The sequence below is a fragment of the Lactuca virosa genome, chromosome 3, assembly GCF_052849685.1.
Source record: "Lactuca virosa cultivar CGN04683 chromosome 3, Lactuca_virosa_CGN04683_v6, whole genome shotgun sequence".
Lineage (NCBI taxonomy): Eukaryota > Viridiplantae > Streptophyta > Magnoliopsida > Asterales > Asteraceae > Lactuca > Lactuca virosa.
In genome coordinates, this window is record NC_136428.1 from 53,141,984 (window position 1) to 53,155,845 (window position 13,862).

The 13,862-nt window shown below is 36.6% G+C and overlaps 1 protein-coding gene across 1 annotated transcript; it reads right to left on the minus strand.

Annotated features, from left to right (window-relative positions):
* Window positions 1–6,818: 6,818 nt before the first annotated feature.
* LOC145163513 (uncharacterized) lies at window positions 6,819–8,173 on the minus strand. The gene is made up of 4 exons (XM_079082353.1): window positions 8,138–8,173; window positions 7,715–7,927; window positions 7,300–7,621; window positions 6,819–7,213 (listed from the first exon to the last, which is right to left on the minus strand). The coding sequence occupies exons 1-4, from the start codon at window positions 8,171–8,173 to the stop codon at window positions 6,819–6,821; spliced, it is 966 nt and encodes a 321-aa protein (XP_078938479.1).
* Between the last annotated feature and the right edge of the window lie 5,689 nt (window positions 8,174–13,862).

The following is a 13,862-nucleotide window of genomic DNA, read 5'->3' on the forward strand; positions in this document are numbered from 1 at the left end:
TAAGCAATAAACATATAATACTCAAATAATACATTCTTATTATTTCAAAACGAGTTACAAAGGTTAACCTAGACTATTACATCAACATTAATGTCTAGCCCAGAAACACGGGCGTTACACATTCTATCTATGGATGGGGCCTAAAACACCTCTTGGATGCTAGTTAGAGCCTTGAAAACAACTCAAAAGCATACATTTTCATGAGTGTACGGCCGTACACTCATGGGTCGCACACCCATGGCCGTACACCTCCCTCACTCAATCACGTATGGTTTTAACACTTAGTTCAAGTGTTTCCAAGTCCCTAGAGTGGTTTCCTATCATGTCTAGTAGTGAAATACCCTAATTTGACTCCTATATGTATTATTACATGTTAAATAGGATCTAATTGTGTTCGAGGCTTTATTAGACACTCAGCATCTCATATCGATCTTTCATTCAAACCATTCACTCGAGGTGAGTTCATACGCCTACATTTTCCGAGTTTTTTAATGTTTTCAGGGGGGAATACAAGTAAAAGCACAAGTAATATTGTGTTCAAATATATTATTTTGTTTAATATATTTCCATCAAAAATATACATCGGATATAGAAATTAGTTTTACAAAAAGTGTTAAGATACTAACCTCGCAAAAGCAGTTTTCAAAACTAAGGAAATGAACTTATGAATCATAAAATAAAAGATATTATTTTATAAGGATTCATGTTAATAACAAAAAGGGTTTTCCTGTATTATTATTCGTAAAGTCGTTAATCTAATTGGAGACACGTCCTTGGGCGCTTACAAACTTAACTAAGTGGAGGACTACCCCTTATGAACCAGAATCTCCTGGAGGGAGAGCGTGATTTTTGTGTATAGATCTATACGGTACTGACTATCCCGCACCTTGCTGCTAGCTACAGTAGGACCGGCAGGTCTACGGGTGACAAAGTCATAAAAGATATTGGTGCCCGATTCGCGCCATATCAAGTCAAAGTATGGTCATGACACTCGCAATGTAGATAACAACGATATATTTACGTAATAATAGATCGAACGAATGAACTATAAAGTTAATAACTAAGTGATCATAGGAGAGTATTAACAACGCTTTCAGGATTCAGATCACCACGTTTTCAATTAGTTTTATTTATGTAATAAGACTAATATACATCACTGGGGATAACTAGGGTTTTCAAAAGAGACAATGCTTAAACGATATAAGTATGGTAGATACTTGTACTTTCCGATTTAGAACGAGTAATTCAATAACTTTCACGTAAGGGAAATGTAGGATTTCCCAGGGTAAACATCAGTATTTTATTAACAGATGGTTTATCAATCAACTAACGAATATTCATATTTCCTCCATAACTCCTTGGTTTATGCGTGACTAGCAAGAACCAAGAAGTCATAGAAGAAATGGGTTTAATCATGCTTTTCATAAGAAAATATGAGATTTTCTTGAGGAACATTTTCAACAGATATCAAAGATTATTTTACTTAACGTTTATACATCTATTATACCAGATAGTATAAGGTTTTCTGGGAAAGATATCGCACTTTTCAAAAGAACCGAGAACCGTCTTTCTAAAAACAAAATGCTTATGAACTCACCAGCTTTATGCTGATACTCTTTCAAAACGTACTTGTATTCTCAGGGCTCTAGTAGACAGGTACACCCCGACGCTTTTGAGAAGACTGCCTAGCACCGTACTGCGACTCTTGTCGTCCTCTGTATCTACTTTAATATTTGAAATGTGTAAAATACCTATGTAAAACTTATACTTATTAATGCAATGGTTGGATGTACTTTGATTACTATAATGCATGTGTTGTGATACTTACATGAAGTCATCCGCCCCCGAACGTTTCCGCCGTTTCGGTTTGGGGGTGTGACACACGCAGCTAGTCAAGGGTCAAGTCCCCGATAGCATTCTCACGGGCCCAGAAATCATCCGAGAGACTACTGAAAAGATCATACAAATCCGGGAACGACTACAAGCTTTAAGAGATAGACAAAAGAGCTACGCCGATAAGAGACGAAAACCCTTGGAGTTCCAGGTTGGTGATCGTGTTCTTCTGACGGTCTCACCCTGGAAAGGCATGATACGCTTCGGAAAGCGTGGAAAGCTGAATCCAAGATACATAGGACCATTCGAGATCCTCGCTAGGATTGGTCCCGTAGCATACAAACTTTGCCTACCACGAGAACTTAGCAACGTACATCCCGTCTTCCACGTGTCGAACCTAAAGAAGTGTCTGTCCGATGAGACACTTGTGATACCCCTCGATGAGATCGAACTAGACAAGAGCTTACACTTCGTAGAAGAACCCGTAGAAATCATGGATCGAGAAGTCAAGCGAACGAAACAAAGCCGCATACCGATAGTGAAGGTCCGCTGGAAATGCCAAGCGGGGACCTGAATTCACTTGGGAGCGCGAAGATTCAATGAAACAGAAATACCCTCAACTATTTCCGAGTCCATGATTTGTATTCAGTGTTTGAATTTCGGGACGAAATTCCCTCTAACGGAGGGATGACTTGACAACCCGGAACTTTTTCCATTTCCGTTAATAAAATTTGAATTTTATTAAGTTTCCGTCAAACTTCTTGGTTTAGAAAATCATCTAGTTTTATATAATTAAATTTTTATATGAGTCGGAACCAAAACTTCACGAAATATCGAAATTATCCTTCGATCAAAACGTCGGTTCTCGGCCTGACTGAGTTTACGGTCGTAAACTCGTGTACGGACTCGTTTATGGCCAGCGTTGGGTGGACCCCTCCACCGACCACGAGAACCCCTATAAATACGAGACCCTACCCCTCATTTACACTTTTTTGGCCGGACACACTCTCCTTCTCTCTCTAAGCTCTTGACCGTACACCCCAAAAACACCCCGTATTCTTCCAAAAATCATCGAGAATCGTCATTGGGAGTTGATTTGGAGCATCTAGAACACGTTTTTCATCGAAATCCGGCATCCTTGTTCTTGAGTGTACGGCCGTACACCCTTCAAACCTTCAAAGGCCATACACCCTTCGAAAGGAGTTCACGGCCGTAAATCCTATTCACGGCCGTAAATCCTATTCACGGCCGTAAATCCTATTCACGGCCGTACACCCTTCCTAAGTGGTGCATTAGACTGAAAACCCACTTTCCTCGATTCAATCAAGCCTCGGTAACATTCCTTAACCGAAAACAAGTGTTTTTCTAACACTTTATTTAACGAAATCGCTAATTTAGATACATATATGTATTTAATTGTTATTAGGATTCCGTTAAGTGCTACACGCTACAACTCGAGGGTCTTCATTCCAGTTCGTTGATTCGACGTTTGCACACAGCTAACTGTGAGTTCATACCCCTATGCCTTAACTGTTTTTAACGTTTTCAGGGGGGAATACAAGCCAAACATAGATGATTTTGTGAAACTTATACAAAAAGGATTTCAATAAACTTAAAACGGATGCAATTGATACAATCATACAGTTTCTATACTTTTATGAAATATATAGATATTTTATCCCTTTTATATTATGCAGAGCATAAGGGAAGTTTTCATCATAATCACAAAACTTTCAATGTAAAACATGAATTGAATGTGTGAACGAACATATAAACTATAATAGGTATAGTTTATGGAACAACTAACATATCAATGTATAAAACATAGATTCAATGCAATCAAATATATAAACTATATGATGTATAGTTTATGAGATATATAGACAGCAAGTTAAATTCAATGGATTCATTTTATTCTACATGTAATCATTAGTATAGCATTTTATGAGTAAGCATTATTCGCGTACTTACCTAAGTACTAACAAAAGCCCTGAGATTATAACCAGAGTCTCCTGGAGGGAGAACATGAGTTTGTGTATAGATCTATACGGAATTGACAATCCCGCACCATAACTGCTAGCTACAGTTAGGCCGGTAGGCCTGGGTGACAAAGTCATTTCGATTCCGACACCTAAAGAACGTCGTTCAGGCAATTCAATGGTCAAGTATGGTTATAACAACTCATAAATTTGGTACTAAGAATATACGATTAATGTACGAACGACAATAACTTTAATTAGTTTTATTATAAAGTAATAAAACTATTATACATATTAAAGTTTTCAGAGCTTTCCGAACTTACTATACATACTGGTGATAACCAGGGTTTTCATGTAAAAAGAGGTTTCTTATTCAATCAAACAATGCACAATACATTCAATGGTAACTAGACATATGAACTATTTCGATATGAGATTCAGTAACAAAATACACATGTTAGAAAATAATGGATTTTCTTGGAAGCATACGAATACATTCATTGATTTAATAACCGATTTTCCTCTCAAAAACATGCTTATGAACTCACCAGCTTTATGCTGATACTCTTTCAAAACTGCTTGTATTCTCAGGAAATCAGTAGACAGGTACCTCCTAGAGTTTTGAGAAGATGGAGCGTATAGAGTTTCGTCTTTTACTTTTGTCACACTTTTGAAGTATATAAACATGAATCAAACCGATGTAAATATTTTACTTAATTAATGTAATGGTTGTGTTTACTTTGATTACTGTAATGCAATGGTTGTGATACTATACATGACGTCATCCACCCCCGAACATTTCCGCCGTTCCGGTTTGGGGTGTGACAAGTAGGTAATGAGACTAGACTGTCATGAGTTGGCTTGTAGATTGTCTAAGGCGTTAGACATAGCAAAAGTTTGCTACACCATTCATGAGTGCTCCTGAAATAAGATTTGAGTATTGGATTCAAACCGCGCTCACCTGAATTACTTCATTGAATTTATCAAGAGTAATTGTGAGACGATAATATCATATAATCTTCAAACTAAGATATATAAGTTGTTGACTATGAGTTGGTTGTGCATTGATGATATGAAAACGCATCAGTAACTTGATGTTATAAAACGTATCATTGTGCATGACTTAATGAGTAGTTAGTACAAGCATATAATGTCGAAGTTTATCTATTCCTTTTATCCTAAGAGGATTAAAAGCGATATCTTGGGCCCCTCGATGATTCTGTTTTGACTATGTGTCGGGCCCGGTCAGAACTAAATTAATGTGTTCAGTTATGTTCTATGTCAGACGAATCGGAAATCGAGAAACAAATTGCAGGACAATAAGTATGACTATGTTCCATGTATTTGTCCGCATATATATCTTGAGAACAGAGGAATATATGATCCCTTATCTAAAGGACGAGTCACTGACTGGGTCAGAGTTCGACAACGACTTTTGAAAGCTTACGATTGCTAATCGGATCCTGAAGTTGCATTGGCAGTTATAGTTATTAGACTTATCCAAGTGGGAGACTGTTGGATTTGGTGTCTAAGCCCATAACTATAATTGGGATGTACTTGACCCGATTGTAGCATGGTCCTTTTGGGTTGCCTTCATCAGTGCAATTTGATAGGATAGACATTTGAGAATAAGGTTATTTATGATTTATTAATATATTACAAGTATAATATATTAATATGAAATCATATTATTTAATTAGTATTGATCGATAATTAATTTTGTGATCAAAAGAGACTAATTAACTATGTGGGGATTGATTATGTAAATCAATGGTTCTTATAGTGTGGGCTAATGATCCATGGTTATTTAGGATGGGCTAAACCAATGAGATAATCCATGGATAGTGCATGGAGGTTTAACCCATGGAGCCTAAGTAATATGAAAGGTCATTAGGGTTTACAAGGTGTAACCCTAGCATTTATCACACTATAAAAGCACACCCATAGAGCCAAAATCGACTACTCCATTCATTCTAAGAGAGTGAAGTTGATTTTATGCTAATTAACTTATTCACTCAAGCCTCCTCTTGCATTTGGTGTTTGTGAACCATTAGAGGCATCACACTTGAGGTGCTCAAGCTTTTGAAGGCCAAGAACTACAAGTCCTACTAAGAGGTAAGTTATCTAACTAGTTGTATTGTTCAATTATTCAACTGTATGCTAGTTAGGGAGAATGTTTTGGAAATTTGAAAATGCATGTATAATTAGAGAAAACATAAATCCAAAGCATTTAGGGTTGCATGTGCACCATAGGAGTGTTATAGTGCTCAAAACCCAACAATTGCAATGAATACTTTTCTTTCTCTGTTGTTATATAGTCGTCCCTAATTCTTATTTTATCTTCAAAACGGTCCTTTTGCCGCCCAATATCTATCATTTCTGCATCCTTCTCAGCAAGCCATTTTTCAGTCAGTTTGATAGTATTTTTTATTCATTCCTCATGATATTTGATTTTTTTTATTAATCTGCATCCTTTCCTCAACCTCTTTGCACTTTGCCGCAATGAGGTCACGACGTTCAGTGAGGGCCCGAGATGACTCTTTATCTTTTTTTTTGTTGTTCTTCAGCCCATTGTAATTGTTGCAAAGTATCATCAAACATATATGGCTCTCTTATGTTTGGTGATGGGGCAAGAAAAGGGTCGATTGGATCACAATAAAAACAATCTAGTTAGTTGCACGAGCAAATATACAAATTTGAAGATGAACTCATATTAAATTTCAAAATAATTTGTAACTCTTTACCAAAAATTCAACGATCATCCATGACAATATATAGACCCTTCAACTCCGCAGAGAGCTGTTTGTCAGTCCGCAGAGCTGTTTGTCAGTTCGCATAGCTTTGTGTCAAGTCGTTGTCATCCATACATTACAATTATGGGAATACAATTATTTATTAAAAGGTAAACATTATTTATTAAAATCTAAACAACGCCACCGGACCAAAAGTAAGGTTAACATAGAACTGAATACAAACTAATATTCGTTGTGATCCATACATTACAGTTCAAGTGAATTGTCGTGGAGGTAAGACGACAACACTTTCAACTGGTATTTCCCAATGCCTAAGGGTTGGCATAGGATTGACCGTCTCAGTTTGAAAACCATTTCGATACACCGCGGTAGTTAACTTTAAATTTACCATTTGCTGGATTTCTACAATTTCAAGCCTTTGTAGTGAAGCTATAGCATGCTCACAAGGTATACCACATTTTTGCCATTTACTGCAACTATAAATACCATGGTCTAATTGCACGGATTCGATGGTTGAATACTTACTTACTTCATATCTGTCGCCAACAATATGCCTACTCCTACAACCATCGGAGTGGATAAATCTTTTATGAAGTACCTTAAGTGCATAAGGGGTTAGAAGACCATGAAAATCCCCTGTGAAATGAACTGAATGATAAAACAAAAATTATGATGTCATAATGTATAATAACATATCATTTGACCATTTGAATGATGTCATAACTTATAATTACCTCCGAATGCATCACGTTGAACATACACTGCTTGCATCGAGTCATGGACCATTTCAATGATTGTTGTAATTGGAAACTCATGCCTGTTTGTTCTTATCCTATTGACAACATCGGGAATGTCAATGAATTTAACATTGAAACGTACTTTAGGGAAAAAATCCCATACCCATTTTGCAATGGGAATATTGCCAAGCCAATCAAGATCATTCCCATTCACCTCATTTTGTAAGTTGTTAAAACATGCATAAAAATCAGACATATTATACGCTTTACAAGACTTCCAAAACAACTGCTCTACAACTGGAAGCGCATATTTTATCAGCTATATTTTTACAACAATAGTCATGATATGAATCAGGGTAGACTCTTTGAACTGCAAAGTCTATGGAAGCAGACATATGGCTTATGAACCAACTTCCGTATTGTCACCTAAACATTCTTTAAGCCTCCTCATGAACCATAACCATGAATCGTCACAGTTTATGGTTCCCAAAGCAAACGCTATGAGAAGGGGTTCATGATTTCCATCTAAAGCAACTACAATGTACATCGATGTTACGTACGTCCCAATTAGAGGTACTTGACCAACGAATATGATTGGTATCATAGACGTGAGAAACGTACGAATCTGCAAGTGAAGATAAGAATATTAGCCATATAACAACTTCAGATAAGTAAATATTTACTATAAGGGATTACATACCACGCTTCCCAATGCCACAAAACAAATTTTGAAACGATTGTACTGATCTTTCGTAATGCACGTGAAAGTGTTAGGATTGGTTCTTTGCAGATTATGAAAAAAACTCGGTAGGTTGGAGAAACTTTTTCTTAATACCTGATTGACTGAACTCGTTTTCACAACTTTCGACATCTTGTAAAAATGAAAATTCTTGTCCAATTTAAAAGGAATCAGTATACATTATTCCGCAGAACTGAGTTGACAGTCCGCATAACTGACTTGTCAGTCCGCGTAACTGACTTGTCAGTCCGCGTAACCTATCTTTTTACATATATTAAACCTTGTCAGTTCGCGTTACTGACTTGACAGTCCGCATAACTGACTTGTCAGACCGTATAACTGACTTCTCAGTCCGCGTAACTGATCTGGCAGTCCGTATTACTGACTTGGCAGTCCACATAATTGATTTTTCAGTCCGCGTAACTGACTTGACAGTCCGCATGACTGACTTGTCAGTCCGCGTAACCTATCTTTTTATATATAGTAAACCTTCTATCTATATGAAATTCACATCTTTAATTGACAATAGAGACTATTTCACAAAATGGCGTCCAATGTACTAACTTCTTCGAATGCATCAAATTCGTCAAATGCGTCAGCTCCAACAAATGGTACTTCTCCATAGACGACAACATAGGTGTTGGTCCTAACACGATGCTGGATTACCGTTTACGAGGGTCTACCAGTAATGGCCCCCCTTAATTGCCTTGTTGGTGATGAATCGTCCCGCCGAATATCTTTGTTCAACTATGAGGTGGGACAAGGATAAGAACGGCTAAAACCCGATATTGTTAGTAAATGGATGGATTTAAAGAATAAAGTAACATGGTTCAATCGATGTTACAATTATGAGAAAATGTGACGCTCTCATGCAGACGATGAAGAACTTCTTGACGACATGAACGGATATTACCTGTGCGAGTTTGATGGAACTGATTTCGAGTATACGGACGTTTGGAATCTGGTTAAAAATAAACCTTTTTTATGTAGACGACTCTTTTATTTGTAGTGTTTTATGTAATGTTTGTTAGTCGTACATTTTATTCGTAATGTTTATTTTTCAGTTTTTTTAATGTTGTTATGTTATTTGTAATGTTTATTTTGTTTGAATGTATCGTATCGTAATATTTGTTGGTGCATTATGTTTCAAAAAATAAAGGATAAATAACATAATAAATACGCAAATAAAAACTCAACCATATTACATATAAATAAAGCAATACAAGCACAATACAAAACGCAGTACTAGTTAAAAATACAAGAGATTTTTTAAAATATTCCAAGGGGCTTCATAGTCGAAACTCTCTCCGTTGCTAATGGATTTGTATTATTCTTTAGCCGCCTCCAAGATGTCTTCCTCAGTATCATTCACACGTGCGTCTTCCATCTTCTTATAAAGATCGTTGAATAACACAACTTCTGTTTTCAATTCATACCATTTTGCTGCTATATCAAGCGTGTTGCGATGGTTTTCTATGGTGGTTTCAGCGTCAGTGTTGAAGGTATTGGTTAAAAGGAGCCAAAACATTCTATCATCCAATCTGCTCTTCTCGTAGACATTAATATATGCACGAGTTAGAAGCAAATACTCCTTAGCGGTCCATGGTTTTGAACCCATTGTAAAAGATACAAACTAGATGAAGTGAAATAGATTAGATGAAGTGATACACATTTTTGAGTCGTTTTATATAGACATGACAGTCTGTGGAAGTGATTTGGCAGTCCATGAAACAAATATAATAACAAAAATAAATAAAAATAAAACACCTATTTGTATTAAACAAAATTACTAAAAACAAATATTTCATATTAATATATACAAAGTTCCTAAAACCAAGTTATATAGTATCCCAAATAATATTTGCCATCCTATTTCTGTAGAGAAATCCTGCATCTCTACGTGGCTTATCAATCTTCACCGGTACCCCCGAAACAATCATTTCCATAAACATGCATACGGATACTCCACAAACCCCTCTATCAAGAATATATTCCTGTTGTGGCGCATCTACAACATCAATAAACTCCACCCTTGCTTTGTCTTTGTGTCCATCGGGGAAATCGTTCTAGTACTCAATGACATCTAGCTCTGAGATAATACTATCTCCAAAACTTGTGAATTCTCCACCAGTGAAGTACTTTGAGAAGAAATTCATAGATCGTGCTGAATCATAAATATCTACTTTCCAGATATCTAAATGTAACATTGCCATAAACCAATGGACATCAATAACATTTATGGGGAATAGAACCTGCAAACAAAAAATAAATTAAATAGTCGTAAATTCAGTAATATTATATATATAAATAAATAATTATTAAACTTAACTAACCATATCCACATCCTTCCATTTAGGACGGCTTCCAACACCATTTGCTACATTCCTAAAAAAATGATTTTCCGGGTTGCAAATTGAGTTCTTGAGAATATATCGTCCACCTTGCGTTCACCGGCCGTCTTTCCATGAGCAAGGCACTCCATATCGCAATATGTTGTACATTTTAAGATAAAAATGTTACAATTATTTATATAAGTTATCGTCTAAAAAAGTAGTTAATATTTAAATTTAACGAATGTTACCGAATAAATTAACCACCCAGAGTCAGTAACTGCAATTAACCTCGATCAAAACTCCACATCCAGTGGGAGTATATGCAGTCTATGTTTAGTGTTGAGTTTGGAAGAGATCATACTTCATTCTTTCCAAAAACTTAACGTACTAGCAGCATGAACACTGTCCAACAAGAGATGATTCGAAACATCATTACTCTCTTCATTCACAATGTCTTCATTTGCTTTTCCAGGACTCTCCACTGCTTTTTTTTCCTTGTTTTGGTGATTTTCTTCAATTTTGGTGTGGATTGCATCTAAAAAATTAACATGTTAAATAATTATCAATAATGTAATATTTTATAAATATACCAAATTTAAAATATGAGTTTTGTACCACTGTGAACGGAGTCCGCTGATACCATGGAACACCCCTCTTTCGTTGCGGCCTAACAATAGGAGTCACTGTTTTTGTGTGATGTTCACCCACGTCCAGTGACGGCTCAACATGTGTAGGTGTACGCCCAACTTCCCCCTCCAAACCATGGCTAGCTATATCATCATAGTTCAATTGTGTACCATGGTAATATGTTTCTTCCTCCTCTTCATTTATCATCTCCTCCCCCTCCTCTCCAAACCCTGTGTCTGGCTCATCTTTTTTCTGTAATACACGATCTACTTTAGAAGATAAGTCAGCCACAACGCCTAGTAGACGCTTCACTAATGCCTTTGTGTTCGTCTTCTTCTTCTTTACCAACATTGTTGATGTGTCGCTTGACATATAAGTTCTTTCTATTTCAGGATGTTGCGAGGAAGAAGCATTTGTGGCAGATTCAGTCGAAAATGTTTCCGACTTGTACATCTTTCTTCGAGGAGGCGAGGCAACAACATGTGGACTATTTCGGACTGGACTATGTTGCGGTGGGGGAGACTCTGGACTATTTCGGACCGGAGTATGTTGTCGTGGGGGAGACTCTTGATGGTAAAGAGTCCAATTCATGTAGCGAACATAAAACGACAACATCAGCTCCGTCGGGTTTGCCACGACAAAAATAGGTTGGTTGTTAGGCTGCAAAAATCAGATTGTTAGTTTAACATGAAAAAACATTGGAATTTATAAATATATATAATCCTTAATAATAAAAGCATACCACAGACACGTTGATTATTCGACGACATTGAAGCCAAGTTAACGGTGTTTTACTTCTCCACGACCTCATCCGTGGCAATTCTGTCGGCGTGCGTATATAAAACTGGGTTGCCTCGGGGAACGTCTCCAAAATCCATATCTATGGAAAAAAAAATGTAAGTATCATGCTATTATAGTATAAAATCAAAATACAACGATATTATATACTATAAACCGAAGTTCAATGTTTTTTATCGTATGAAAAACAAAACTATGATAACTATTTAAATGCATTAGAAACTAACCTTAAACGGAAGCATAAAACCGGCAACGGTATACTTGTGTACTTTCTTGGATTTGAGATTGACCTGCTTGAATAGTCTAAATTCTTCTATTTTCTTAAACATTCCACACATCAAGCGTGAAGTATAAGTCCAGAAATACGTACCCCATGCAAACCTGCAATTTTCAATTTATTTTTTATAGTTATTATTATTGTATTTATACATAATCTTTAAATGTAATACATGTTCCAATCATCTATATTATCAGCAAGCTTGTATACTGTCGCGGGAATGCCCGTTTTAACGTCCCGTCCGTGGAGACCTTTCAACATAAAAACAAGTTGGATAAGCATTACAACATCTTCATCCTGAAGTGACAAATAATTCGGAGACATAATGTAGTCTTCTAAATCTTTCAGCCGCAAACGTGCATCAGAAATGTCTGGGAACAACCGCGCACGAAGATTTGAATTTGACCGGCTTTTAAACCACAAATGAGAATATATTTACTTTTAAACCACAAATGAGAATATATTTACTTTCACCAAAATCCAACTGCATCCCATGTATATCAAAAAGAAACATCCCCATTTCAAATACTTGTTGAGACCTTACTTCGTGCAACATCATCAAATGCACAAGTAAGGGATCACCATGTGGTATATGCATTCCTAAGAATATTCCAAACGGCGAAGCTTCGAATAATAGTCGTTGTGATTGTGTTAGGCGCGAAAAATAGTCTTTAATGATAGTACCCACCACTAAATCCGCTTTTTGATTGAGATCATCGTGCTACAAAACATAACATTTAATTTCATATAAAACGTTAGTAATTGAAAATAAAAAACAAGGTTTCAAAATTACTTTTCTAATTCGGTTTATGAAATAAATAGCAACATACTTTTTATATATAACTAAATACCTCACATAAAGGGATATAAAGGGCATAATTTTTTTTTTGTGGAAAAAGCATTTTCAGGTCATTCCGCGGAGGCTAGAGGTCATTCCGCGGAGAACCCTCTGTGGAGTGACCTACACCTCCGCGGAGACTCAATTTTGGTCACTTAAATCATTCCGCGGAGGGAATACATCACTCCGCGGAGGATCCTCTGCGGAATGACGTAACTCTCCGCAGAATGGATCTTCCCAAAATCGAATCCTGTGAATCCTAACATCTACAAAATCTAAATTTTTATATATATTCCATGTAATCAATTGGGTTTTCGTAACATTTGAATCATATACGACATTAATCAAAAGAGGGGAATGTGAGAAATACCCGGGAGCCGAATCCATCGGCAAAAATATCGGGGAAATTGCCCTCCATCGGTGCCGAATTTTAAGTCGTATGTACTCGATTTCGTCGGAAAATGACGTTGTTTGATGTCGTTGTCGCTGGATTTGAAGTCGTCGCCGGAATCGTCGATATACACAACCGATGCGGAGAAACGATTTTTGCCAAAGAGGAATCGGGGGGCCAGTGGGGGACCAAAGAGGAGGAATCGTTTTTGTCAAAAAGAAGAGGGTGAAATTACAAAAGTACCCCTCTCCGCGGAGGATTCATTGTTCCGCGGAGGTCCGCAGAGGGTCCTCCGCGGAATGCATGTCTATATCCAAAATTGTCATTTTTCATGTCTAAATTTTGAAATTACCCCCCATTTTTTGACTATAGCCGGTATTTTCCATATCCTTTAGTATTTCTATAATGTTCCAATTAATTAGTTTTTAATTAAATAACATTTAACCCCTTAAATTAATTAATTCCCAATTAATTACAAAAAAATTAATTAATTTTTCAAGCCATGAAAAATTAATAAACTAACTTCTTCTAAATCCATTGTGCTCAAATGGGTCATG

Excerpts from the sequence above, each read along its gene's own strand:
- LOC145163513 (XM_079082353.1), bottom strand. The coding sequence starts at position 8,173 with ATGTCGAAAGTTGTGAAAACGAGTTCAGTCAATCAG. Across the intron at positions 7,928-8,137 it reads AAACGAGTTCAGTCAATCAG|ATTCGTACGTTTCTCACGTC; the intron begins GTATTAAGAAAA and ends CTTCACTTGCAG. Across the intron at positions 7,214-7,299 it reads TCAACGTGATGCATTCGGAG|TTCATTTCACAGGGGATTTT; the intron begins GTAATTATAAGT and ends TTTATCATTCAG.